This window comes from Mobula hypostoma, chromosome 6 (assembly GCF_963921235.1).
Source record: "Mobula hypostoma chromosome 6, sMobHyp1.1, whole genome shotgun sequence".
Taxonomy (NCBI): Eukaryota; Metazoa; Chordata; class Chondrichthyes; order Myliobatiformes; family Myliobatidae; genus Mobula; species Mobula hypostoma.
This window is the reverse complement of record NC_086102.1, coordinates 85732260-85760002: the sequence shown is the minus strand read 5'-3', so window position 1 is coordinate 85760002 and position 27743 is coordinate 85732260. Positions and strand designations below refer to the sequence as shown.

Genomic DNA, 27743 nt, shown 5'->3' with positions numbered 1-27743 from the left:
CGGGGCAGGCTCAGTGGGCCGGATGACCTACTCCTGCTCCTATATCTTGTGTTCTTGTGTTTATATTGAGACCAGGTAGAGCTGTAAATTACCAAATCATCAAGGTAAGCATCACAACCTGCAACTCCCTCTAGCGCCTTACTAACCAGACTTTGAGAAGTTGCTAGGGCATTCCTCATTCCAGAAGCCATGACCTTGTACTGGCAAAATGCATCAGGAGTAACAAAAGCAGAAATCTCACCGGCTTGCTGGGTCATTGGCACTTGCCAATAGCCCTTTAAGAGATCCAGCTTAATAACAAGGGCCAACATGGTCAATACAATTATCTAGACGAGGAAGAGGATAGGAGTCAGGCTTAGGTATAGAGTTTACCTTTGGAAAGTCTGTACAAAAACATACTGAATCGTCTGATTTAGCAAACAAAAGATGAGGAACTCCAGGGACTTGACCTGGGTTCCACTATACCACATTCCAACATGTAGCTTAGTTTCTTACATAGAAGCTGGCACTTAACAAGATTTAGCCTGTACAGATGTTGTTTTGATAAATTACCCACATCAATATCATGCTGAAGTACTTAGTACAGGATGGAATATCAGAGAAAAGGGCCAAATATTGATTGATTACCTGAATGATATCAGAGCACTCAGGAGGGTTTAGATAAGACAGGTGAGTGTCCAAATCAGCCAGGATTTTGGAATTAGGCAACCTACCGTGAGGAATCTCTTTAGAAATGGCACCAACATTTTCCTTATCACCTGCAGATGGAGACTTCAGCACATCCATAGACTTAACCTGTGCGGACAGTATGTTTCCAGTCATTGTAAGATTTCAAAAAGTTAACATGGCACAGATGCGCCTTACACTTATGATCTGGAGTCTTTACACTGACCTCACTCTGTGATCGATTACATATGGCCCACTGTACTGAGCCTGCAAGGCAGAACCAGGCAGTGGCAAAAGGACAAGCACTTGGTCCCCTGGAGAAAACACTCCTGTTTAGCCTTCCTTTCATACCAAGTTTTCTTCTTTCCCTAGCCAGCTCACGTGGCCAAGCCCCCATTATGTTACAACCTCGGCTCTCAGGAAGTAACACAAAGGAGTCAGGGCACAACAGGAATTACAAAGAGAAGGTATTTATTAAATTAAAGCTAAGGTAAAGGGAGAAAGGGTGATGTAGTAGTGCTGGCTGCAGATTGGGAGTGGCCTTGTTTTTAAGCAGTTCCCAGCAGATGCTAGCTATGGAAGAGTAATTGCAGATGTCCCAGGAAAGTGCAACACAGGTTAAAGAGGAAACACAGGCCAGGAAATGTACAGGACATAACAATGGCCGGTGTGTGGAATCACAGTCTCCCTCTAAAAACTAATTTCATGGTAAACAGATAAACAAACAAGCAAAAATCCATGTTTGTTTTTTCCTTCCTTGAGTACCTTCACAAGTAGCTGCAAAACTTACAACAAACAATTAATTTGAGTGAAAAATTCCTAACACATTTTCCAAAGAATAAAGGGAAAGCATAGATGACTGGTTGGGGGCCCCCGACATGTTAACACATTCACACAGCCACTTAAAGATAGGAGCTCCTGCAAACTCACTTCAGTGAGTAACGAAATATCTCAAACTTCCAATATTGATTTGTACCCACTCGCACATACACACATATATGTGGCCGCAACGTCTTAAACGTGCGAACGATTCACACTTTGAACCAGAAAATCTCTCGCTCCAAAATATTAACTTTCCATCAGACAAATTAATTCATGCTGATGCAATTGTATTTCTATGCCATATTGACTATCATGTTGTACATACTATTTGTTACAAATTACTATAAGTTGCACATTTAGACAGAGAGGAAACAAAGATTTTTACTCTCATGTATGTGAAGGATGTAAGGAATAAAGTCAGTTGAGGAAATATATTATCTTAAGACTTCAAAACAAGGAAGCACTAGAAGTTATTCATCATGCATAAATAAACAGCATTCAACAAGTTTAAGGTATGACATCCCCACATTACCATAGCTGCTGTGCCCCAAATGGGATAGTGTATATTATATTCCAGTTTTGATTTCCTGGTTTTTCTGTGAAACCATACCACACTGTTGCTTTATGATGGCTGCCAACAGCCATGAAGGTTTCCTCTGGCAAACCTTCCTAACTGAGAACCCTACCTCATTCAGCACAGACACAAGGTAGTGTCCCATCTTCATGCTGCAGGGGACCAATTTGTCTGAATAATCCACTGGCATGCTTTCGCCCGCTGGCATCTTGACGAGAATTCTGACTCCCGCACGGTTATCGGTCCATGCCAGGACTTTGCATTCCTCACATGGGGGGTAGCGGGGAGGTCTCTTTCTTACCTGTACTTCTAAACCTCTGTTACACCCACCGTATGCTGTTTGCGACACCAAGCATTATAGGGAAATAGAACTGCGAATTCGGTAAGTGGGACTAAAAACACTGATTGCGAGTAAGCGCATTAACCATTTATTACAGACAAAAAGTAAAACACTCAACCAAACATCCAAGTCAAACAAATATTCATGTAAACCACTGTCAGTTATAAAAATGATGGCAATGAACAATCAATAATATCTCAAATTTAAAGGTATTTCATTATGTCTGCCCAATTTACACAACTACAAAACTAGACATTCAACAAACAGGTACTTGTCACCTTTTAATCAGGAAAGCGATCGAAATTCTAAAGTCAGAGTTTTGCGGCAGTTTATCTGAGTTGAGGAATGACCAATCCCCAAGAGGGATTAATTAGAAAGGGCCAATAAAGATAACTCAATTGCAAGCAGACCGGCCATTCTTCAGAGTGTGCCAGTGTTTAGAGTGGCATTGGTTCATCAGACTTGGGTGAGGTATCTCTCTCTCTCTTATTATTTGTTAATTTCTCATCTGTTAGGGCATAGTAGTTCAGTGAGAATTGCTCCAGGGCTGTGTTTTGTACTCTGTGACGGATGTGGGAAGTCTGGGAGACCTTCAGTCTCCCAGATAAAAACATATGCACCAGGTGCAACAAGTTGCAGTTCCTGAGAAAATGTATTAAGGAACTGGAGCTACAGCTCGATAACTTTTGACTCATATGGGAAAATGCGGAGGTGATAGACAGGAGCTTCAAGGAGGTAGTCACCTCTAGATTGCAGGAGATTGGTAACTTGGTGACTGTCAGGAAAAGAAAAGAAAAGTACACCTGTGGCTGTTCCCCTCAATTGTAATTATAAGACCATAAGACATAGGAACAGAATTAGGCCATTTGGCCCACCGAATCTGCTCCACCATTCAATCATGGCTGATTCTTTTTCCTTCCTCAGCCCCACTCCCCAGCCTTCTCCCTGTAACCTTTGATGCCATGTATAATCAAGAACCTATCAAGCTGTGCCTTATATACTCCCAACAACCTAGCCTCCACAGCTGTCCGTGGTAATAAATTCCACAAATTCGCCACCCTCCAGCTAAAGAAATTTCTCCATATCTCTGTATTAAGTTGACTCCCCTTTATCCTGAAGCTATGCCTCTTGTCCTACACTCCCCTACATGAGAAACATTCTTTTCTCATCTACTGTTTCTAGGCCTTCCAACATTCGAAAGGTTTCAGTGAGATCCCCCTGAATATTTTAAATGACAGTGAGCACAGACCCAGAGCTATCAAACGTTCTTCTTATCCTTTGTACAACTTTGAATACTATTGAGGGGGATGACCTACCAGAGGGGAGCCACAGCAACTAGGTCTCAGTCTGGTGCTGTGGCTCAGAAGAGCAGAGAGGTGAAGAGGGGTGCACTGTTGATAGGAGATTTCATAGTCAGAGGAACAGAGATGAGGTTCTGTTGGCACAATAGAGACACCCATATGCTATGTTGCCTTCAAGGTGCCAATATCAGGGATGTCTCAGATTGGGTCTATGGCATTCTCAAGACATCCCTGACATTGGTACCTTGAGATGAACAGCCAGACATCTTGGTACATACTGGCATGAATGACATAGGTAGACAAGGTGAGGAGGTCCTGAAAAGAGATTTTAGGGAGCTAGTTAGAAAGTTGAGAATCAGGGCCTTCATGGTAGTAATCTCTGGATTGCTGTCTGTGCCACTTGTCAGTGAGTGTAAAAATAGGTTGATTTGGCAGGTGACTGTGTGGCTGAGGAACTGGTGCAGGGGGCAGGGGTTCACATCTTTCCATCTCTGGGATCTCTTCTGCAGAAGTACTATCTACACAATAGGGATGGGTTACACCTGAACCCTAGGGTGTCCAGTATCCTTGCAGGAAGGTTGACTAGAGTTGTTCAGGTGGGTTTAAACTAATCTGGCAGGAAGATGGTAATCAGAGCGATGGTGCTGAAGATGAGGTAGCTGGTTTACAAACAGGCAATGTGTAGTGACACTCCTAGCAAGGAGAGGCTGATGATAGGGAAAATTGCAGTCAACAGTATGAATTGCAGCATCAAAAGGCAGACAGCGTCAAAAACGGCGTATATAGGACTGAAGGTGTTGTATCTGAATGCACACAGTATACAGAATAAGGTAAATGAACTTGTAGCACAGTAACAGATTGGTATTTATAATGCTGTCACTTAGTCATGGCTGAAAGAAGATTATAGCTGGAAGCTGAATGTCCAAGGATACGCATTGTATCAAAAGGACAGGCAGGAAGGAAGAGGGGGTGGCGTTGATCTGCTGGTAAAAAGTAAATCATTATAAAGAAGTGACATTGAGTTAGAAGGTGTTGAGTAGTTGTGGACAGAGCTAAGGAACTGTAAGGGTAAAAATTGTAAGAGTTGTATACAGACCCCAAAACAGAGGTAAGGATGTGGTCTACAAATTACAATGGGAGGTAGAAAATGCATGCCAAAAGGACAAATTTATAATAGGCATGGGGGATTTCAATATGCAAGTAAATTGGGAAAATAAGGTTGCTGCTGGATTCGAAGAGGAGGAATTTCTAGAATGCCTACGAGATGGCTTTTTAGAGCAGCTCGTGGTTGAGCCCACTAGGGATCAGCTATTCTGGATAGGGTGTTGTGCAGTGAACCAGATTTGATTAGAGAGCGTAAGGCAAAAAAAAAACCTTAGGGGTAAGTGATCATAATACAATCAAATTCATTCTGAATTTTGAGAAGGAGAAGCTAAGAGATCATAAGACATAGGAGAAGAATTAACCCATTCAACCCATTGAGTCTGCTCTGCCATTCCATTATGGCTGATCCCGGATCCCACTCAACCCCATACACCTGCCTTCTCGCCATATCCTTTGATGCCCTGACCAATCAGGAAATGGTCAACTTCCGCTTTAAATATACCCATGACTTGGCCTCTACCACAGTTTGTGGCAGAGCTTTCCACAGTTCACTACTCTCTGGCTTAAAAAAAATCCTCCTCACCTCTGTTCTAAAAGGTCACCCTTCAATTTTGAGACTGTGCCCTCTAGTTCTGGGCACCCCCACCATAGGAAGCATCCTCTCCACATTCAATATTCTAGTTCTTTCAACATTCAGTAGGTTTCAATGAGATTAAGAACTCTTAATTGATTTGTCAGGCAAGATTCCCCTTTACAGAAACCACACTGACTTTTTATCATTAGTCTCCAAGTACCCCAAAGCCTCATCCTTACTAATAGACTCCAACACTGTACCAGCCACTGAGGTTAGGCTAACTGGCCTATTATTTCCTTTCTTTTGCCTTCCTCCCCTCTTAAAGAGTGGAGTTACATTTGTAATCTTCCAGTCCTCTGGGACCACGCCAGAATCAAGTGATTCTTGAAAGATCATGACCAATGCATCCTTTATCTCTTCAGCAACCTCTCTCAGGACTCTGGGATGTAGACCATCTGGTCCCAGGTTAAGACCTTTGAGTTTGCTTAGCACTTTTCCCTTTGTAATAGCAATGGCATTTCATCCTGATCCCTGACACTCATGGACCTCTGGCACACTACTAGTGTCTTCCACAGTGATGACTGAGGCAAAATACTCATTAAGTTCATCTGCCATTTCTTTTTTTCCCCTTTACTACCTCACCAGCATCATTTTCCAGTGGTCTAATATCAACTTTCACCTCTATATAACTGAAAAAAAAAACACTTCTAGCATCCTACTTTATATTATTGGCTAGTTTAGCCTCATATTTCATCTTTTCCCTTCTTATAGCTTTTTTAGTGCCTTTTGTTGAATCTTAAAAGCTTCTCAATCATCCAACTTCCCACTCACTTTTGCTACCTCGTATACCCTATCCTTGGCTTTTATGCACATTCCTTGGCCTTTTATGCAGTCCTTAACTTCCCTGTCAGTCACAGTTGCCTACCCCTACTTCTTCTGTGGGATATATCTATCGTGCGCCATGTGAACTATTCCCAGAAACTTCAGCCACCTCTGCTCTGCTGTCTTCTCCGCCAGTATCCTCCTCCAATTCACCTGGGCAAGCTCCTCTCTCGTGCCCCTGTAATTCCCTTTATTCCATTACGATACTGATACATGTGACTTGTGCTTCTCCCTTTCAAATTGCAGTATGAATTCAATCATAATGTGATCACTGCCTCCTAAAGGTTCCTTTACGTTAAGCTCACTAATAACATCTGGGTTATTACACAACACCCAGTCTAAGCTAACCTTTCCCCGAGTAGGCTCAGGCTCAAGCACAAGCTTCTCTGAAAGGCCATCTCATAGGTATTCAACAAATTCCCTCTCTTGTGATCCGACACCACCCAGTATTACCACAGCTTCTGGCTGCACATCCTCCCTTTTCAGGATATTGTGGACGCATTCAGAAACATTGCAGACCCTGGCACCTGGTAGGTAAACGACCATCCATGTTTCTTTTTCGTGTCCACAGATAAAGCCTATCTGTCCCCTTACCTATAGAGTCCCCTATTACTACTGCCATCCTCTTCAGTTCCCTATGCTTCTGAGTCACAGGGCCATACTCAGTCCCAAAGGCACAGCCGCTGTTGCTTTCCCTAGGTAGGTCATCGTTTCCCCCACTCCCACCCAACAGTCCTCAAAGTGGAGTACTTATTGTTCAGGTGGACAATAGTGCTTTCCACTATCTGACAATCTTCCTTCCCTCTCCTGAAAGACGCCCACTTATCTGTCTCCTGTGGCCTTGGAGTGATTAAATCCCTGTTGCTCCTGTCTATCACCTCCTCACTTTCCGTAATAAACCAAAGGTTATTGAACTGCAGCTCCAGATCCTTAACATGGTCTCTAAGGAGCTGCATTTCAATGATCCTGGTGCAGATGTCATCAACGGGGAGGCCACTAGTCTCCCGGAAATCCCACGTCTGACGCCCAGAACAGAGCACTGGCTCTGTAGACATTCCCTCAAGAGTTAGATAAGAAATAAGGAATGAACTTACCTACTTAACTTGCCTCCACCTGATCTCACTAAAGCCCTGTTGAACCAAGGCCTTACCACTCTAACTAAGACCACTTCGACGACCGTTCAGTTGGACGGTACACCTGTTTTACAGAGACTGGGTTTTTAAAGCTCTTCACTGGACTTGCACGGTGACACTTCTACTGCATCTGTGCAGTACTCCAATCAAAGGGATGTCCTTTTAGAACAGAGATAAGGAGGAATTTCTTTAGCCAGAGTGTAGTGAATCTGGAATTCATTGCTATGGGTAGCTGTAGAGACCAAGTCTTCATGTTTATTTAAGACAGAGGTTGTTAGATACTTGACTTGTCAAGGCATGAATGGACATGGAGGGAAGGCAGGAGCTAAGAGGCAAAATGGATCAACCATGATGAAATGGTGGTGCAGGCACAATGGGTCAAATGACCTAATTCTGCTTTTATATCTTATGGTACTTAGCTAAGTTTGTGCATGGGGCCCCCTGGCTGCAACACATTTTTCCAATGGTTCTACAGCACTGGTTGCGAAATCAGCCTTAAATGAGCCTCTAGCGAAAAAGAGAGAATTTTTTGCACATGCTATTCTTATACCCTTGAGCTGCTGATGCCGTGGTGAGAAGGCCATTTGGACTATTGTACCAACCCCAGCAGAGCCATCTCATTCTCATTCTCATTCCTAGCCACCCCCCACCAACTTTCCCTGTAGACCATTCTCTATGAGGGTCCAACAAGTACTTTTTGATTCATTTTGTAACTTATTTAGTCTAAGCGATAAATCCATCTTCAGAAGTAAGAGGACAGTGGAGCATTCAGGAAAGCCACATGGAGTCTGTGTATATTCCACACAGTTAGAACAAGATCAGAATTCCTTGTGCTGTGAAGCTCTGGCCACTAACTGCTGTGCTACATGTTGTCCTATTCAATCTAGTTAAAAAAAAAAATCAGGGAGGGGTTTAATTCTCGCATGATGTTTAATTCAAGCTGTTTGATTCAAAAGAAACTCATAAATTGATAGATAAGATGGATATATTGAGAAATACATGGTGAATTGTTGCTATCCACATGACTTGTATAATTGCATGACTCTTAACAGGCTTTATCATTTCTGAACTATGACTTGTAATATCTTTGAAACAGACTTAGTTGTGATACACCACTCATTAAAATTAGTTGATTTTATTATGCCTGCATTTGTGTAGAAGAAAAATGTTTACAAAAGAGGTAGGAGTTCATGGGTGTAATCTTAAAGAGGAATTTAAAATAGTTGTATAACAAGGGGAAAGTGAGAGGACAGTGTGCACAAAGGAGGATGATTGTGATTCTTGGAGGCAAGTCAAACTCGCCCATCTAACTGTAGTAATCTTCCACCTCTTGCATACCAAGAAGCTGTCTCTCCTTTCTTGATCTTTCTTTCTCCATCTCTGGAGACAAAATGTCTACCCACCATCTTTTATATTCCTACTGGATCCCCACAGATAACTATACATGTACGGGGTCTTTCTTTTTGTTAGAGTTAAAATGGCGACTTTGTTATGTTAATCTGGGGAATGCGGCTTTGTTGTGTTAAACACTGAAGAGAGTTTGCGCTAGCAGTTTGTTTTACTTTAAAGTAGATAGCAGCGTTCTATTAGCCAATGGGTGGTTATGTATCGTTTTATTTTTGGATACCATGCTGTATGATATGACTGTGGATTGAGTTTTGACGGGGAGTCGGAGGAGAGACGAGGAGGATGGTTGTCAGAGTTTTTGATGGGGAGTCGGAGGAGAGACGGGGAGGACGGTGGACAGGGTTTTTGGCGGGGAGTCGGAGGAGAGACGGGGAGTCGGAGGAGAGACGAGGAGGACGGCGGACGGGTTTTTGATGGGGAGTCAGAGGAGAGACGAGGAGGATGGCGGACGTGCGGGGGGTTTTTGGCAGGGAGTCGGAGGAGAGACGGGGAGGACCACGGATGTGCGGGGGTTTTTGCGGGGAGTTGGAGGAGAGACGAGGAGGACGGTGGACGTGCGGAGAGGCTCCGGTCGATCACTCCGGGTGGTCCCGAGCCGTGAGTCGACAGGATTCGGGTGGTCGTCAGGAATCGATTGAGCTCCAACGATAGCGCGCGAAGAACTTGGACTTTGATAAGTGTTGGCGCCTTTTTTTTCATTACTTTCCTCTCTGTATCAAAATTCCTATTAATGTCATAGAATTAGTAATATCTATAAAGTGTATTTGTTAAAATTTACTAGGTGTGCTGGCTGATGATTGATGTTTGGGATTGATTCGGGCTGCGACTGACCCTGAGGGGAGTGTTGAAGTAGGTGCTGGGCGGGATTTCCCCTAGACATATACGAGTCAATTTAACGGATCGTTACATACAGTACTGTGCAAAAGCCTTGGGCACATGTAAAAAAAAATGGTTTTGTAAAGTGAAGATGCTTTCATATAATAATGAGATGAAAAGGTTTATAAATAACAAGAATGCTATAAAGAGCAGTAAACAGTAAAAAAAAACAAAGCAATATTTAATAGGGCCACCCTTTGCTTTTAAAAATGCATCGATTCTCTTAGGTACACTGCCATACAATTTTATAAGAACATCAGCTGATAGGTTGTTCCAAGCATCTTGGAGAGCTTGCCACAGTTCTTCTGTAGACATTGGCTGCTTCGCTTGCTTTTGTCTCTTCAGGTAATCCTAGACAGCCTTGATGATATTGAGATCAGGGCTCTGTGGAAGCTATACCATCTGAAACCATACAAAAACATTTTTTTTTACACAGTACTGTACATCTTCCCACCCTGTCTCTTGTGAAAATGCTGTTCCCTTTTCTCAATTCCTTCATCTCCACTGCACCTGTTCCCAAGATTAGGCTTTCCTTTCCAGGACATCAGACACGTGCTCCTCCTTCAAAGAACAGGGTTTCCCTTCCTCCACCATTGATGCTGCCCTCACCTGCCTCTCCACCATTTTCCAGACCCCATCTTACCCCATCTTCCCATTGACTTAACAGGGATAGGGTTCCTCTTGTCCTCACCTACCACCCCATGAGCCTTCACATCCAACACATCTTTCTCAGCAACTTCTGCCATCTCCAACAAATACATCTTCACTTCCCTGCCTGCTCTCCACTTTCCATTAGGATTACTCCTTGTGTGATTCCCTAGTCCAATCATCCCTACCCCACTAATCCCTTCCTGGTACATATTCCTGCAAGCAAGAGAAATGCTACAACCCTTATCCATTCATCTCCTCTCTCACCTCTCAAGGTTGAACTGCATATGCCATTTCTCCACCCATATCTGCAACTGATCTGTATCCTGCTGTATTCTTTACCAGTCTTCTGCGCTATCCACACCCCTACCAATTTTCATATAATCTGCAAATTTACTAATCCGCCCATCAACATTTTCATCCAGATCATTTATATACTGTACATCACAAATAGCAGAGTTTTCAATATAGTTCCTTATAGAACATCACTAATCACAGACCTCAGGTTAGAATAACTCTCTTTGAACATTACCCTCTCTCGTCTATTGGCAAACCGGTTCTGAATCCAAATGGCCAACTCATCATAGATCCCATGCATCTTAATCTTCTGGATGAGGCTTCCATGAGGAACCTTATCAATATAAAATCTATGTACATCTACAGCTGTACCTTCATCAGTCATCCTTGTCAACCTCATCAAAAAGGTCAATCAAGTTAGTAATTTACGATTTGCCCCACCCAAAGCCATGCTCTCCCTAATTAGTCCATGGTTTTCCAAATGCTTATAAATCCTTATCCAAAGAATTCTCTCCTTCTGTTTCCCAATCACTGAAGTGAAACTCATCGGTCTATGGTTTCCAGGATTATACCTGGTTCCCTTCTTGAATAATGGAACAAAATTAGCTATTTGCCAGACCCTCAGAACCTCCCCTTTGGTTAGAGAAGACACAAAGATCTAGGAATCTCTTCTCTTGCCTCTCTGAATAACTTGGGGTATATCCCATCAGACCCTTGGGAATTATCAACCGTAATGCTCTATCCTCCTCATCCTTCTCCTTAGCAAATACTGATGTTAAGTACTCATTAAGGACGTTGCCTACATGCTCCACGTCTAAGCAAATAGGCTGCCCCTCCCCCTACCCCTCCACCTTTATCATTGAGTGGTCCTATCATCTCTGTAGTTTATCCCATTGCTCTTGGTGTCTATATAGAATGCCTTGAAATTCTCTTTAATCCTACTTGGCAAGAACTTTTAATGGCTCCTTTTGGCTTTCCTAATTCCTTCTTGAGTTCTTTTCTGCTTTCTTTATAATGCTCAAGGGCTCTGTTTGATTCTAGTTTCCTAACATACTTCTTCTTCTTGACTAAATTCATTACTTCTATTGACATTCAAGGTTCTTTTATCTTGCCATTCTTATCCCTCTTTCTGATTGGAACATACATGACCTGTATTCTGTACGGTTGGCCCTTAAAAACTATTTATGTCAGATGTGGAATTGCCCAAAATTATCTGTAAACACGAAGAAATCTGCAGATGCTGGAATTTCAAGCAGCACACGCAAAAAATGCTGGTGAACGCAGCAGGCCAGGCAGCATCTATAGGAGGAGGTACAGTCGACGTTTCGGGCCGAGACCCTTCGTCAGGACTAACTGAAAGAAGAGATAGTAAGAGATTTGAGAGGGGGAGGGGAGAGATCTGAAATGATTGGAGAAGACAGGAGGGGGAGGGATGGAGCTAAGAGCTGGAAAGTTGATTGGCAAAAGGGATATGAGGCTGGAGAAGGGAGAGGATCATGGGACGGGAGGCCTAGGGAGAAAGAAAGGGGGGTGGGAGCCCAGAGAATGGGCAAGGAGTATAGTGAAAGGGACAGAGGGAGAAAAAGGAGAGAGAGAGAGAAGAAAAAGATAAATAACGGATGGGGTACAAAGGGGAGGTGGGGCATTAATGGAAGTCAGAGAAATCAATGGTCATGCCATCAGTTTGGAGGCTACCCAGACAGAATATAAGGTGTTGTTCCTCCAACCTGAGTGTGGCTTCATCTTGACAGTAGAGGAGGCCGTGTATAGATATCAGAATGGGAATGGGATGTGGAATTAAAATGTGTGGCCACTGGGAGATCCTGCCAGGTGAGCAACCACTGTCAGCAGCAGTTGTCAGAAGGACTCTGCAGAGAGTCACTCCCCGTAAGGCGGCCAAGCCAGACAATATCCCAGGCCAAGTCCTCTGGAGTAGGACACCAACTCACTGACATATACACAGACACCTTCAACATTTCAGTCATCCAGGCTGCTGTCTCCACATGCTTCAAATCAGCCACCATCATCCTTGTACCAAAGAACTCTACACTAAACTAAACGACTATCACCCAGTGGCACTGCTACTAATCATTCTGAAGTGCTTTGGATGGCTGGTAATGCCACACATGAAAAACTCCATTCCTACCACACTGGACACTCACCAATATACTTACCGACAGAACTGCTCTTCAACAGATGCCTTATCATCTGTCATGCACCTAGAAAACACGCACACTTACATCAGAATGCTATACTGGGATTTCATTTTGGCACTCATCACAATTGTTCCACAGACCTTGGTGAACAATCTGCTACTTCCTCGGTCTAAATACGCTACTGTGCAACTGAATGCTAGACTTCCTAACTAATAGACCTCAGAAAGTTAAGATACACAGCCACTCCACCCTCCCCATCATTCTCAACACAGGTGCCCCCCCCCCCCCCCAGGGCTGTGTGCTAAGCCCACTGCTGTACATTCTGCTCAACATGACTGCACGGCCAAACTCCTGAGTAATCACATTGTCAACTTCGCCAATGGGGCTCATCACTGACAACAGTGAGGTGGCCTACAGAGAAGAGGTGGAAGAATTTGAGGCCTGATGACAAGAAAACACCCTCTTACTCAATGCCAACAAGACAAAGGAGACGGTTATCGACTTCAGGAAAACTGTCACCATTCACAACCCTCTTTACATCAGTGGCTCAGCAGTGGAAACTGCAAGCAGTTTGGAAACTCCTGGAAGTAAACTCTGAGACAACCTCTCATGGTCCCAGAGCACATATAACACAATCAGGAAAGCTACCAATGCCTCTACTTTCTGAGGAAACTGAAGAGAGCTGGACTGTGCACATTAATACTCACATCCTTCTATAGATGCACAGTAGAGAGCATCCTAACATACTGCATCTCTGCTTGGTACAGTAACTGCACTGTGGCAGAAGGAAGGCTCCACACAGGTAGTTAGAACTGCCCAACGCATCACTGGCACTAGCCTGCCTGCCATCAAAGACATTTATACAGAAACATGCCGGGGAAACGTCAGCAGCATCATGAAGAAGGCTACATAGCAACCATGCTGGACCACCAGACTCAAAGACAACTACCGTAAATTCCGGTGTATAAGCTGAGAATTTGGCCCTAAATTTTGGTCCTAAAATTATGGGGTTGGCTTATACGGAGGGTGCCAACTTTGGAAAAACGAATACATGGAAGACTGGTCGTATTTATTGGCTATTTTTGAGTCAAATGCAAACGCTTATGAAATCTACACAAAAAAGATCTACAAAACAAATTCTGTTTTTCAATTTACTTGTATACACTGTTGTTGTCAAATGTTCAGAGCTTGAAACTCTAACACTCCACTGTCGACGCATGAATTCTTTGAATGGTTTGTTTAAACACATCTGTAGTGGCTGGTGCGCGGACGTCAAACCACCGGGAATGACTGCAATGTCTGTATTTTCAGCTTTCAATGCTGCTTTTGTCTCACCTGACAAGTGCGCTTTGAACACATCCCAGACAAGTAGCGACTTTTCCTTCCTGAAACCTTTGGGACGTCGACGCCACACCTCTTTAACCCACTTCAAGCAACCTGCTTTGTCCATCCAGCTGCGTTCTTGGATGTAAACAACAACACCCCGCGGGCATTTTTCTTCCTTTGGGAATGTTTTCCTCTTAAAAATCACCGTCGGTGGTAGTTTGGTCCCATCAGCCATACATGTTAACACGACAGTAAAATGTTTCTTCTCGTGTCCAGTCGTTTTGACAAGGACTGTTTTCTCCCCCTTCTGATTGATAGTGCGGTTGCCAGCAAAATCAAAGAACATTGGTGTCTTGTCCATGTTACCAGTCAGTGAGAGCGGGTAAGAATGTGCCTTTCGATGCTTGATTACAAACAATTGGAAGGCCGTAATCTTATTCTCAAGGCCGCTCGACAACTTCTGAGCAATCTTTGTTTTTTGTCTCAACACAAGATCACATCTATTTATAAATCGGGTGCACCAACTTCGTGCAGCTTTGAAATTTTCGCTGACCTCACGGTGTTTTTCAGCCCATTTCAACGCTTAAACTCGAATCATTTCTCTGGTAACCAATGTATCCAGACAATCGCTGGTGATTCACCCACTCTAAAACTTCTTCTTTCAGTTGTGGCCACTGGCATGTTTTCCCGTGGTTTGCACATTTCATCTTTGGCATTCCCCTCAGCGTGTCCTCTGCCCTTCTCCACTCTCTCACTTGTTTCGGCATATGAGATCTTGTGATCTTTTCCGGTTAAATCAAAAACCTCTACAAAAGGGGTCAGCTTATACAAAGGTAACATGAAAAAGTCACTTTTTTAACCTTGAAAATGGTGGGGGGGGGGGGGAGTCAGGTTATACACTGAATTTACAGTACTTTCTCCAAGCAGTGTGGCTGATCAACACCTTCACCTACTGACCACTACTTTATCATTTCCTGTCAGAGTAACCTTGAGTGGACACCCTGGCACCTTGTGTCACTTTATGGATATACAGTCAATCTATGTATATAAGCTATCTTATAGGTTTATATATTTTTTTGTGCTGCGGATCCATAGTAATAATTATTTCATTCTTTACACTTGTGTACAGGAAACAATCTTGAATCATTTTTTGGACACCCAGAAATCACAATATTTTCACAAAGTCTATCTCCCACATACTTCAGGACAGTTCAGTGGTATAACTCAACACTCCATCAGTCGCCAGGTTCTCTGGAACATCAAGACCCTCTTCCAATAATTCAATTTTACTTCAAGTCCCTACAATTTCTCAGATCTTATTCTATCCTCCAAATCATACTTCTGTCACTCCTTCAGTATTTGCTAATCACCACTATTAATACATTGGTATAGGTAAAATTAATTACTGAAATATTTAATATTGTTCTAAATGCTACTTAGTTTCTACATATACTGTCTGTGATTAAATATCACTATATAAACTAAAATCTTGGAAATGTTCTGTAGATCAGACAGCACCTTGGAGGGGAGTACATAGTTGAGGACTGTCCATCATGACATGAAAGATGATATCTGATTTATTAAAAATCACTGCATTTGTGTTGTCCTGGAAAACTATAATTTGTTTTATTCAGTCACTGTAAATCAGTACAGACAAACCCTGTGTAACAACCATTCTGGTTACAGAAATTTAGGAATTACTACACAAAATCCGAGATACAGAATGCCGGGGTGATGGTAGAGGCAGGTGCATTAGGGACACCTGAGACTCTTAGAAAGGCACATAGTTGAAAGAAAACTAAAAGGCCACGTGGGAGGGAAATGTTAGAATGATCTTGGAGTAGGTTAAAAGGTTTGCACGTTTTGGACTGAAGTGCCTGTACTGTACTGTGCTGTACTGTTCTGTGTTCTATGAATAAAATTCATTTTTATAGAATTGTGTGTGTGGCAATTAAATAAGTAAATACAATGTGTGAGACAAGTTTTGTCTTTATTAAAACTCTTTTCTTGACACATGCACAGATAATGCAATAAATTTTCTTGTGTAGTAGGTTTAGTTAGCTCATTTCTCCCCACTCCCACCCCCCAGGGATTTCCATATTAATTATCTTCTTGATGTCTGAAACCGGGTCAGTATGTTTATATGCAAGCTGTAACTTAAGCAATTAATGTTGTTGTGTTATATCATTAAACTATCTTACTTCTGTTTAATACACATTTAAAAGTGTATGGCTCCATTCAAACTGGGCTGAAAGGTGATGAACACCTCTAGCTGCTTGTGTCTCTAAATGTAGCAGCAGGCTACTGCCTTGTCAGCTTCCAAAGCAAATGTGTTAAATGACAGTCATTATTACATTTTAGAGAAAACACCCTAACGGAGCAAACACATCTCTTTTTATAATAGAGTTTCATATTATGAAAAATTACAATATGGATAGTTTTCCAGCAATGCAATCCCTCCATGTCATGGAGATTACCTGTCACAACATTAAGGTCCTTGTCCTCTCAATCACTTTGAATGATGTTGTGGAGGGTTAGTTATATGTCCAAGTAATGTTCTTTCCCCGAAGTATTTATTGGATTTTTTCTTAACATGAAAATTATCTTTTATTGTTGCATTGCAGAATCTCATCCCACTCACGGCAGGTCCAACTATATCCATAGAGATGAAAGGACTAGCAAAGCATATGATCGCTTACAAAAGAAACTGAAAGACAGACAAGCTAATGGGTCAAAAGACAAAATCAGCAGCCCATCATCATCTCCCCATAAGTGCCATTTTGAGTCTCTCACCAGTGAACAGAATGAACAAGATACCCTAGAAACATGTGTAGGAAATGAGAAGAGTAAACAAGATCAGAAGAAGGAAGGCACATCTGAAAAAGATACAGATATGTCTGGTATGTTTTATGTATATTTTGTTACACTCTTTTTCAAGTTATAAAAGTGCTTAATGAATTTAAAGCCAATTATGTTCCTAAGTACCATGGAACTAATTTTCCAATGGAAATTAAGTGATTTTCTTGAGAATTCCCTTAAAATATTAAAATGAATAATCTTGGTAGTGAAAATGTATGTCTAGAGTCTTAAGGCAGATGAAACTTAATAGTCTATGTTTCCATAACTTTCTGGTACTTTTTGTAAGCATTTTTAGCCATTTTCTGACATTCATATTATGTAAAGGTTTTGATGAAAATTTTGTCCTTGTGTATAAATGTGACCAGTTTCTAAATATTCTCAAATAGGAGCAGATGATTCCCAGGACGTTCTTTGTATATCACTTCCCAACTATTTGGATAAGTTGCTGTAATTGAAATATGAGACAGAAGGAGACAGCCTGGTTCATTGTGTCCTCGCCAGTTCTTTGCAGAGCAACCATTCAGTCCTATTCCTCTGTCTTCGCTCTTCCAGTGTCTTACTTTTGATTCATTTTCCACCAGCCTTAAAGGCAGATTGTTCCAGACCATAACCACACACTGCAGTTTTAAAAAAAATCCTTACACATCCCCTCTCCATAATGATCCAACTGATCTCCTTTCCACCATTTTTACTTCAGACAGAACAATCCTCCCAATTTCTGAAGTTAAACCTTGCTACTGAAATCCTCAGTCCTGGAGCTATCCTGGCAAAACCTCAAAGTTTCAGTGTGTCCCAGTTTATGATTTGGATTTAATCCTAATCTCTGGTGCTGCCTTCAGAGTTTACATATTTTCCTGGTGACTGCATGGGCTTCCTCTGGGTGTTGCAGTTTCCCCCCACATCATAAAATTTTGGACATTGGTAGGTGATTGGCCATTGTAAATTGCTTGTAATGTGTAGATGGGTAGCAAAACCTGGAGTGGAATTAATAGGAAAATTATTAGTACGGTAAAGCACTAGTGTAAAAATGGAGGCTTGATGGTTGGCACAAACTTAGTATTGATATAGATTTATTGTTGTCATGTGCCAAGATACAGTGGAATGCTTTGGTCTTCATGCTAATCAGACAGATCATGACTTGGTCAGCTGAAGGAACTGTTTCTATGTTTATCTCTCTGTGACTTGGACTCTATTGTATCCTTCCTAGACTGTGATCAAATTTGGACACTCTAGTCTATTTCATGCCTAACCAGTGTTGCAGAGGGTTTCAGCATAACTTCAATGCTTTCCTGTCTTATACAATATTTATAAAGCTGGTGAACCCATGGCAGCAACACTCTCAATCTGCCTTATTACCTTCAGAGATTTATGCACATGCAACACACATCAAAGTTGCTGGTGAACGCAGCAAGCCAAGCAGCATCTGTAGGAAGAGGTGCAGTCGAAGTTTCAGGCCGAGACCCTTCGTCAGGACTTATGCACATGTTCCCTTTGCTCCCTTATGACTTAAGAAGTGTATTATGTCGTTCTTTCTGATAAATGTTCCACCACATCTTCCTTAATAGTATTAAATTTCATCTCACTTTCTGCTAGCCAGTTTGTGTCTTGTGCAGTTATTATTATCCTGTGCTTACTGTTCACCACATTGCAAATCTTGCACCCTTGTGTTTTTCATCTAAAAATGGTAGAAGCTTTTCTTACATGAATTAATACCTATGAAGACTTATCATGTTTATTTCTACCTCAGCATATTTAAATGTTTTTGTTTATATCCAATACACATGTACCTCACCATATTTGAAAATAGAATGTAAAATTCTGTTGAGAAATATTGTCTGAACATCCTCAAAATCTTATTTTTTAAAAGGTACATCTTCAAGTTATGGGTAGGCATGTTTCACCTGAATTTTATTTAAAATAGTGAAGACTTGCAGAACTTAGATCTTTCAAAAGCTAATTTAGAAGCAGGTTTATTAATATCAGAGCAATAATTTGCAATTTTGTTGGAATCCTTTGATTTGAAGCTCATCAGATTGTCTCTGAACATTCGAACTTCAAGGAAATACAGGACAATTTCATGCAACTCAGCCTAGAAATGTAGCCTTGTACAATCAGATATGGCTCTGCTAATTTTTTTTAATCCCCTCCATGTAAAATACACCTACTTGGATGACCTACAAGAGAAAGTATTAAAGCTTGATTCAATTAAGGTCAGGAAGGGAAGAGCAAACAAAAGTGGAAAGCATCTGTTGTTTATTCAAATCTTCATTAACTTACTTGCATTTAAATAGAAGACCATATTCTATGTTGGAACAGATATTGGGTTACTCAGGAATATAACCAAAATGCTCATTGTTAAACAAAGCCACTTGTTATTTTATTGTGTAATGGTGAACTTGAGCTATTACAATAATATTGTACTGTTTTCACAATGTCAAAATGATATGAAACTTACCAAACTAATATACCTTTTTTTTTTGTTTAGCAGATGAAGATGCAAACAAAAAAGCTCTTGAAGCTTTGCTAAGTGTTAGCAAACCGATGGTATGTGGCATTTGGAGGGTACTAAGTTCTAAAGAGAAATCAAAATTTCAGAGATTTTGTGGTTCGTTGATTTTTTTGTATTTAGTAGTTGTTTTTTTTTAAAACAAAATTTGCAACCATCAGTCTTTGTTCCCTGCACAGTGAATCTTGTTTTGAAGGCTTTCATCTGAAATGGATGGTTAATTAAAGATGTTTTTATGAACTGAAAAGCCACAACAAGCTTGTCATTTATTCAGTCCAAACAGCAATAGCTGAACTTCATAAATGTGATTTAAAAATGAATGCTAACTAATATTCTATGCAATTATTGTGAATTATATAGAGTGTCTTTGCCTATCTCTCACACATTTTCTATCTGAGTTCTCCTTACCACCTTGTCTTTTATGTGCGGCTGTCACATAGTTTATACTCTTCCCATTTTTAAAAATTTGTTTATGAGACTTGTAATTAGTTATTCTTTATTTTTGGATGCTTCAGTGTTTACAGCAAAGCAAATTCAAAGAAATTTCATTAACACAATTACTGATATCAAAATTAGATCTTTTGTCCAGTTTCTTTTAACTTTTCTAAATTCTCTTCTGTTAGATATTTGGTTAGTTCAATGTAATCAAAGCACTTTAGACATCTGAGCATAGATACATTATAATTTCAGAAAAAATAGGTCATACATCTCAGATTTGATCTGCCAATTAGTATCATGGTTATTCCACTGGTGCTGCCATTTTCCTACATGATCCTTTAAGCCTTGATCCCCCTTGTGTCAAAAACTTGAGCAATTTCAGCCTTGAATATGTTCAACAAATGAACATCTGTAGTACTATTTGTCAAATTCCAAAGACACTCAACCCTCTGCCTGAAGAACTTTTTGCCTTCTCTTAGGCTCTGTAGTCATCAGACTATGTAATTTGGTTCTTGGAACCATGTCAGAACTACTTGGAATCTTACCACTTTCAATAAATTTGTCCTGCATAGGCCCATCCTATTTAATCTTTCCCTTTCAGCCCAAGTAATTAATCCAGCTGCATATAAGGAAAATATACAGAGGCAGTGCTCTTTCAAATGCTTCAAATGTGAATTATCAAAACCCTGTATAGATGAAGAGATACTTTTCACCCTTGTACTTAAATGCATGCAATAAGGATTGCATTTCCATTTGCCTTTCTGATGGTTTGCTGTACCAGTATGATAGCTTCTAACATTTTGTGTTCTAGTCCGTTTAGATACCTCTGTACACAACATGTATTAATTTCACACTATTTAAGAAAGATCCTGTTTTATTACATTAGACTATTTGGAAACTCTCATATTTGAGGCAGATTTTTGATAAGCAAGGAGGTGAAAGCTTATTGCCAACAGAGGTAATACGATGTTCGCTTCTTGCTCCATCTCACTTGTCTTGTTCAAGTTCCAGCAAATCATCATTTGCAAGCTCTCTGCCACATGGTTCTATTGTTCTTCCTTAGTCAACTTTAACAATCCTAGCCTCATTTGCTAACTTGACTCTGTGGGAATAGTGAGCCCATTCAGGCAGTGATATCCAAACAGTGCTTATTGTTGTAGAGATTACATCATTCTGCAGGCCATTTGGTATAGTTTGAATATCCTGATGTCATACCTCTTCCAGATTTGTCATTGTCAGCCAAGTCTAAAATGATATGCCTCATTACACAATGCAGGTAGTAAAGCTTAAATGTAGTAATAACACCATCATCAAAGGCTTGGCACTGGGGGACAAAAATGCTACTTACATTTTGTCAGTCATATCCTTGACATTAACCAAATGTTGATGAAGAGTAATACCTTTGTTGTCCATATTCTTCCTCAATATCACTTGATGAAGGAGGAAAGAAAATGCTCAAGGAAGATCATTCTAGCATTGGAATAATAATCTGAGTTTTTAAAAATTAAATCACCAACCAACAGAAAGGTAGGCTTTTGAGTATCGTTTTAGAACTCTTGGATTATCTACTAGCTCAAAAAGGCTTAATCTTGCAATCAACCTTGACATTGTCCCCTAAATGAATATGGCAAACTTCACCTGTCTTGAGATGAATGTGTGTAAAGGTATTTTTTTCTTCTAAAGCAGCCCTGTTTCATTCTCACTAAACTTGTTTAGAAGAGTAGCCACCATCACAGTAAATAACTTCAGCTCCTTTGGAAATTTTCTGTTATCATGGAATCAGCACTTTTTGTCTTTCCTGTCAAGTTTAAACCAGCCATAACTGGAGTTGAATGTGTTAGCACAGTCAGATTCTGATGTTTTTGATCAGAAGTCAAGAAAGAGGCATAAACTGTTTAAAAAAAAAAGTGGTTAAACTGTAAAGAAAATAACAATTATACAGTCTAATCCAACATTCCCCCTTTGACACTAAATCACACATTTACAATCATTACATCTGAAATTTCAGAGGCAGAGTAACGTATCTATGTTGTATAAAATTATCATAAAATACGAAATATCAAAAATTATTAATAGGATTAGATCATGGATAGGTAGATTAGTAAGCACGCTTATATGAGTATGAATTATTCTATTAATCATCATCCTTGTACAAATAAAACATATAAGCAATGATAAAACATATCAGTACAAATATTAGTAGTCATCGTACATAGGGAAATTTGGCAAAATTATAACAACAAATGGTATTAGAACAAATTTCATAATGTCCAATTGCTGTCGACCCTGAAGTCTTCTGGTGGTTAATAGTAATTTTTTCTCTCTAGCCCAGCAGTGTAGGCACTGAGTTAGAGGTTACTAGCACATTAACCACAGCGCTTGTTGTCCTGTTCGGGTACCACCTTAGCTCACTTGCAGTGACTGGCATAAATCCACTTACTTTTACCTTCTACTTCCACTGTCAAATTGGTAATTACAGCACTTGATAAGAACCCACTCATCAGTAATCAGGGTATATCCTCCTTCTGTTGGATCACTCCAAGTGGCAGAAACCTGTTGAGAAGCAGACTGGACAGCTTGGGTTAATTTCACCAAATAATCAACTAAACTGTCTGTCATAATGTGTATATCAGCCTCTCTGAGATCGAGGACTCCTGGTAGTGATGTAGGATGTCCTGTTACTACCTTGAATTTAGATTTTTTGTTTGGGGTTGTTCTGATGCACCATTAGAGCCATAGGTCATGGCACACCTTCCTCGTGATATTTCATCATTGTTTGATGGCTCCATTCATTCGTTCGACTTATCCTGATGACTCTGTGTGCTGTAGACAATAAAAAGACCATTTAATGTTCATCGGCCGACATAATTCCTGACAAACACTCCCAGTGAAATGTATTACTTGGTCAGAGTCAATGTGACATGGCAATCCCCATTTAGGAATGTAGTCTTTGATCACAGTTTTTTGCTTTGTGTGTGTGTGTGGCAGTGGCTTACTTAGCTAAAATAGTTTCCACCCATCTTGAAAACGTGTCCACCATTACCAGTACATCTGGGTGTCCTTGACACTTTGGCAAGATAATGCAGCCCACTTGTAAGTGTAAAAATGGACTAGATGAGGCAGGAGCACTTAATTGTGGTAGATTTTCCGCTACTCCTTTGTTTTCTAGCATGCCATGCACTCTTCGAATGTCTTGTATGTTCAACTGTGAATCAGTCTTAGCTGATCGTCCTTCTGCCACCTTACAGGCTTCAATTGGAGCCTTAGGTTCTCCCTGTTGCGTAGTGGTATCAGGAGCCATGCTTTCTGATGCCAGCATTTCAGTTTTAGAAATAATGGCCCATCAGCCATTCAAATTCCTCTCTTAATTGTTGAGGAGCCATATGTGTACAGGCCTCTAGTAGGGTAATAACGAACAGGATGTTGTCGGTCTCCATGTTCTTGAGTTAAGACTGCTATCGTGTTGCTCATTGACATACAGGGTAAATGGTTTACCTGGATCAAGGATTCTTAATGAAGTCGCAGTACGCAATGTCATTTTTAAAGTTTGAATTGCTTTTGGTAGGTCTTTACAGAGTCATCTGAGTGTTTAGAGCCTTTCAGCAGATTGTTGAGTGGCTGGGCAATAGTTCATGGATACGCCACTAGAGGGTTTAGCTTATCAAGGCATTGATTAGCAACCCAGTAATCCACTGTCAAGCTCCTTTTATAGTTCCTTCTTCGATCCTGCCTGTCTTTACTCCCTCAGGCTTCATTGGAGCGAGCTGCCAGTCTTATTGTTTCGTCACTATCGTCCTCGCTTGAGTCATTAGAGGCCATTGTAGAGCCCATGACCTGTTCACCCTGTACTTCCTCGGAGTTCAGATGGTGTTGCTGTCTCAGAGAACTGTACAGTATGAGACGTGTTTCCTATGGAGGAACTTCAAAAGAAGCGTCACTGGCAGGATCACCCAGTTGAGGCTCCTCCTCAGCTTTTTGATATCGCTTCAGTTTGCTTCCGAGCTCTGTGCACTGGATTTTGATTTGATTACAGTTACGTTTTTTTTCAGACATTCAATTAATGCAGAAATTTGCTCCTTAGTCTTTTCACTGTCTCTATCCCACACACAGTTCTGGAGGAACTCAGCAGGTCAGGCAGCATCTATGGAAAGGAGTACAGTCGACCTTTCAGGCCGAAACCCTTCATCACATTGTGTGTGTGTGTTGCTTGGATTTCCAGCATCTGCAGATTTTCTCTTGTTTGTAATTGTATCTATCATGCTGTTTTTGTATTTAATCACACATCTTACATTTCTTTCCCAATTGATTAGTAAAATTCTTTACTCACCCTGTTGACTTTTTATTCACTGGCACTTCAATCCCACCTACCATGCGTTCTTATCTTTTAACTCACACACTAGGTTTTTCATTTTCCTTAGGCATTCTCTGGATCTTATAACATGCCTTCTTAATCAACTTAACATTGTATTTTTTATCCGGATTTTTCATTAAATTTAATCAAACTGAGATGTTTTATTCAGGTAAAAGCTTGGTTCAGCGGCTTTGTCCATTGTTTTAATTCAATCTCATGTAAATTTGATTATTACATAATTTTTATTACTCTGACTGCGATCTAGAAATATCAGCAGATTGCAACCAAAGTTTCAATAGATTTTCCTGCAACCAGTTTTCTTCCATCCCCCACCGGCTTGTACATATTATACCCCATTGGCTTGCATGTATTTAAGTATTTTACAAATCAGTTTTTTAAAATAGCAGTGTATAGTAGTTTCTTCATTCCTACACTTCCACCAGATGGTATATTGAAGCCAGACCAGTCAATTCTCAGAGAGTTTGAAATTGAGGATGCTCTTACCTCCTTTGTTTGCACACTAAAGGTTTCCAATTGATCTGTGATTCTTCTGAGTCCTTAAAACTTCGCAACCATGCTTGCTGACTATGGCAAATTGTCGGAGTCTGATGTGTTTGATCCAAGGTTCTTTTGGAAGTCAAGAAAAAAACACAAAGCTGGTTGTTTCACAATCATTTTATTAAGCACTAATACGACATTGGAAATTAGAACAGAGAAGAAAGGAATAGAGATGTTGGGTCAACATTTTCAGCCCATCTTATACTCTTATAGATAGAGACATTTCATTAAAATTTGTAGATAAGAGTTAACCAATCAGGTAGCCTCTATTGAAATAATGCAATACAAGAGAAAATTCCAGTATCATGTAAAGAACTGTACCACTAGGGGACACACTGAACTATTGTATATACGTACTGTGACCACTGGGAAACATGTTAAACAGTTACATGTATATAGGTAGTTATATAAAATACAAGCATGCATAAATTGATAAACTGCAAAGAAAATAAATAATAGTTATACAATCTAATCCGATAGCACTTCCAAAAAAACCATCTCCTCCCCATTCCTGCCGTAAGCTTTTCACTTTTTCTGCTTTATTATCAAAATCAGGACACATGCTATTGATTCTTATCTAATAACCACATGCTTAACCCTTTTTTTCCCCTTTCCTTCCATTACAACATTTTTGCCTTTCGTAACCCATGATGCATTTTCAGGATTAATATACTCCTATAACTAATAGAAATCTGTTTACAATTGCCAGCAGTATCAGTCGTCAGTTATGTTAACAGGCTGAAGATTCTTCCTACAGCTACTTTGGTTAATGGTATGCATTTGCAGGTTTATTCCAAAGTTGCTGTCAGTCCAGTGAAGAGTGATCTGTGCTGCTAAGATTTCAGTTGCTGCATATTGTAAATATTGATCTTTCGATTGTTACAATAAAAAAAGTCTTCTTGTAAATAGAGAACATGTTCCCTAAAATTCAGTTCTGTTTTTGCTAGTAATCAAGGAATACCTGTAATTGTTTCTTATGCCATCAATTATAAGCTTAGCAGTCAGTGCTGTGAGAATATATCTGTAAATATTTTTCACACTTTAAGAGGATCAGTGTGATAAACTTATCTTGAATATATATTTAGTTTATCACTGATGTGGCTTTTTGTTCAACTTTTATGCATCAGTTGTAAGGAAGTTTATACTTCCTTACTGTATCTGCTTTTAAATTACAATCTGTTAAATAGATTATAATTGTATTAATTGATGTTAAATTGTTTATTCTAAACCATTTGGTATCTTAGGTTTACTTGCCAACACATTTTTATAAATTCAAACTTAAGATCTTTAATCTATTTTTAACCCTATTACAATCTGATGGATGTACTCCAGCTTTCCACATTATTCCTTCCTATCCCTATCTAAATTCACTGAGATTTTTATACTATTATTACTTAAGGTTACATCTTTATTTGCTGATATTATAATGAAGCCTTTTTGATAACAAGAATCTTCCTTGAAACTTAAAATGCTGCAAGTCCCAAAGGTATGTCCATTCTGCAAGGATAGCAGTATATTACTGCATATGTCAACCCCAAGCAATCCAATTCAACAGAGCAATTTTACAACATTTATTCCTCACAGGAAAGTGCATGGGTTCTAACTGATGTTATAGGGCTGTAACTTAAGCATTGCAACCAATGGCCAAACTCAGTGTGAAAGTAAGTGGGGCACAGGAACTCTGCTTATGCAATTTTTCACCTTGTTTTTGAACAGAACTAATTACAAAGTAGAGCTGACTGATTTATTGAAACCCTTCAGTTACTATTAATAACCTGCATACACAAATAGGTCTTGATTTTTCTTTGAACAAGTCCAAGATTTTGAACAAGTCACAAGTCAACTGTGGGATTGAGTTTAAGAGCCAAGAGGTAATGTTACAGCTTTATAACATCTGGTCAGATCCCACTTGGAGTATTGTGCTCAGTTCTGGTCACTTCACTACAGGAAGGATGTGGAAACTATAGAAAGGGTGCAGAGAAGATTTACAAGGATTTTGCCTCGATTTGGGAGCACGCCCTATGAAAATAGGTTAACTGAACTTGGCCTTTTCTCCTTGGAGCGATGGAGGATGAGAGGTGACCTGATAGAGGTGTATAAGATGATGAGGAGCATTGATCGTGTGGATAGCCAGAGGCTTTTTCCCAGGGCTGAAATGGCTAACACGAGAGGGCACAGTTTTAAGGTGCTTGGAAGTAGGTATGGAGCAGATGTCAGGGGCAAGTTTTTTATGCAGAGAGTGGTGAGTGCGTGGAGTGGACTGCTGATGGCAGTGGTGGAGGAGGATACGATAACTTGTTTTAAGAGTCTCCTGGACAGGTACATGGAGCTTAGAAAAATAGAAGGCTATGGGTAACCCTAGGTAATTTCTAAAGTAAGTACATGTTTGGCACAGCATTGTGGGCCGAACTGCCTGTATTGTGCTGTAGGTTTTCTATGTTTCTGAGATATTAAATGGAGGACAAATAGCATTTTGTGTTTTTGATTGAAAAAATATGATCCAATATTGTTCAAACTGGACCTTAGCAGCAATTTCTCAGGTACTAAGTAAAAACAAATGGAAACCCTGTTAATTTACTGCAGGGTTTTAAGTATTCAAGGTTTGTTCTTTCTTGTTGCAAGTCACTGGAGTGAAGTGTCTAACTGCAGATACTGTATAGGCCCAGCACTCTACTCTCAAAAGTAAATATTCTGTATCTGTGCATTGTATCAATACCTCAAGGCCTAAAAGGTGTAGCAGCAAAGATGAATAAAATCCAGAAGTTATACTTGAAGAGCTTTTTTATTCAGGATCCACATTTGAGGCTTGCATTTTTGGTTGATTGGTAACAATGAGGATTAGGCCCACAGAAAGATAACAGCTTGCAGCCATGCCTGTATTTTCATTCTGATTCACAGCATGGAAGCCTGTCCAAGAGCAGAAGT

General features: G+C 40.3%; 1 protein-coding gene across 4 annotated transcripts in view; it reads left to right on the top strand.

Annotated features, from left to right (window-relative positions):
* Positions 1-27743, top strand: part of fndc3a (fibronectin type III domain containing 3A) — a 235403-nt gene that overhangs the window by 145445 nt on the left and 62215 nt on the right. For 3 of the 4 annotated variants that reach the window (XR_010018366.1, XM_063051120.1, XM_063051122.1), the window contains 2 exons: positions 16731-17006; positions 19451-19509. Coding sequence is in view for 3 of the 4 variants with exons in the window: in XM_063051120.1 (XP_062907190.1) it covers positions 16731-17006; positions 19451-19509 (335 nt within the window). In the remaining variant the exon portion in view is untranslated. The remainder of the gene's footprint in view (positions 1-16730; positions 17007-19450; positions 19510-27743) is intronic. The other variant, XM_063051121.1, reaches the window with a different exon arrangement.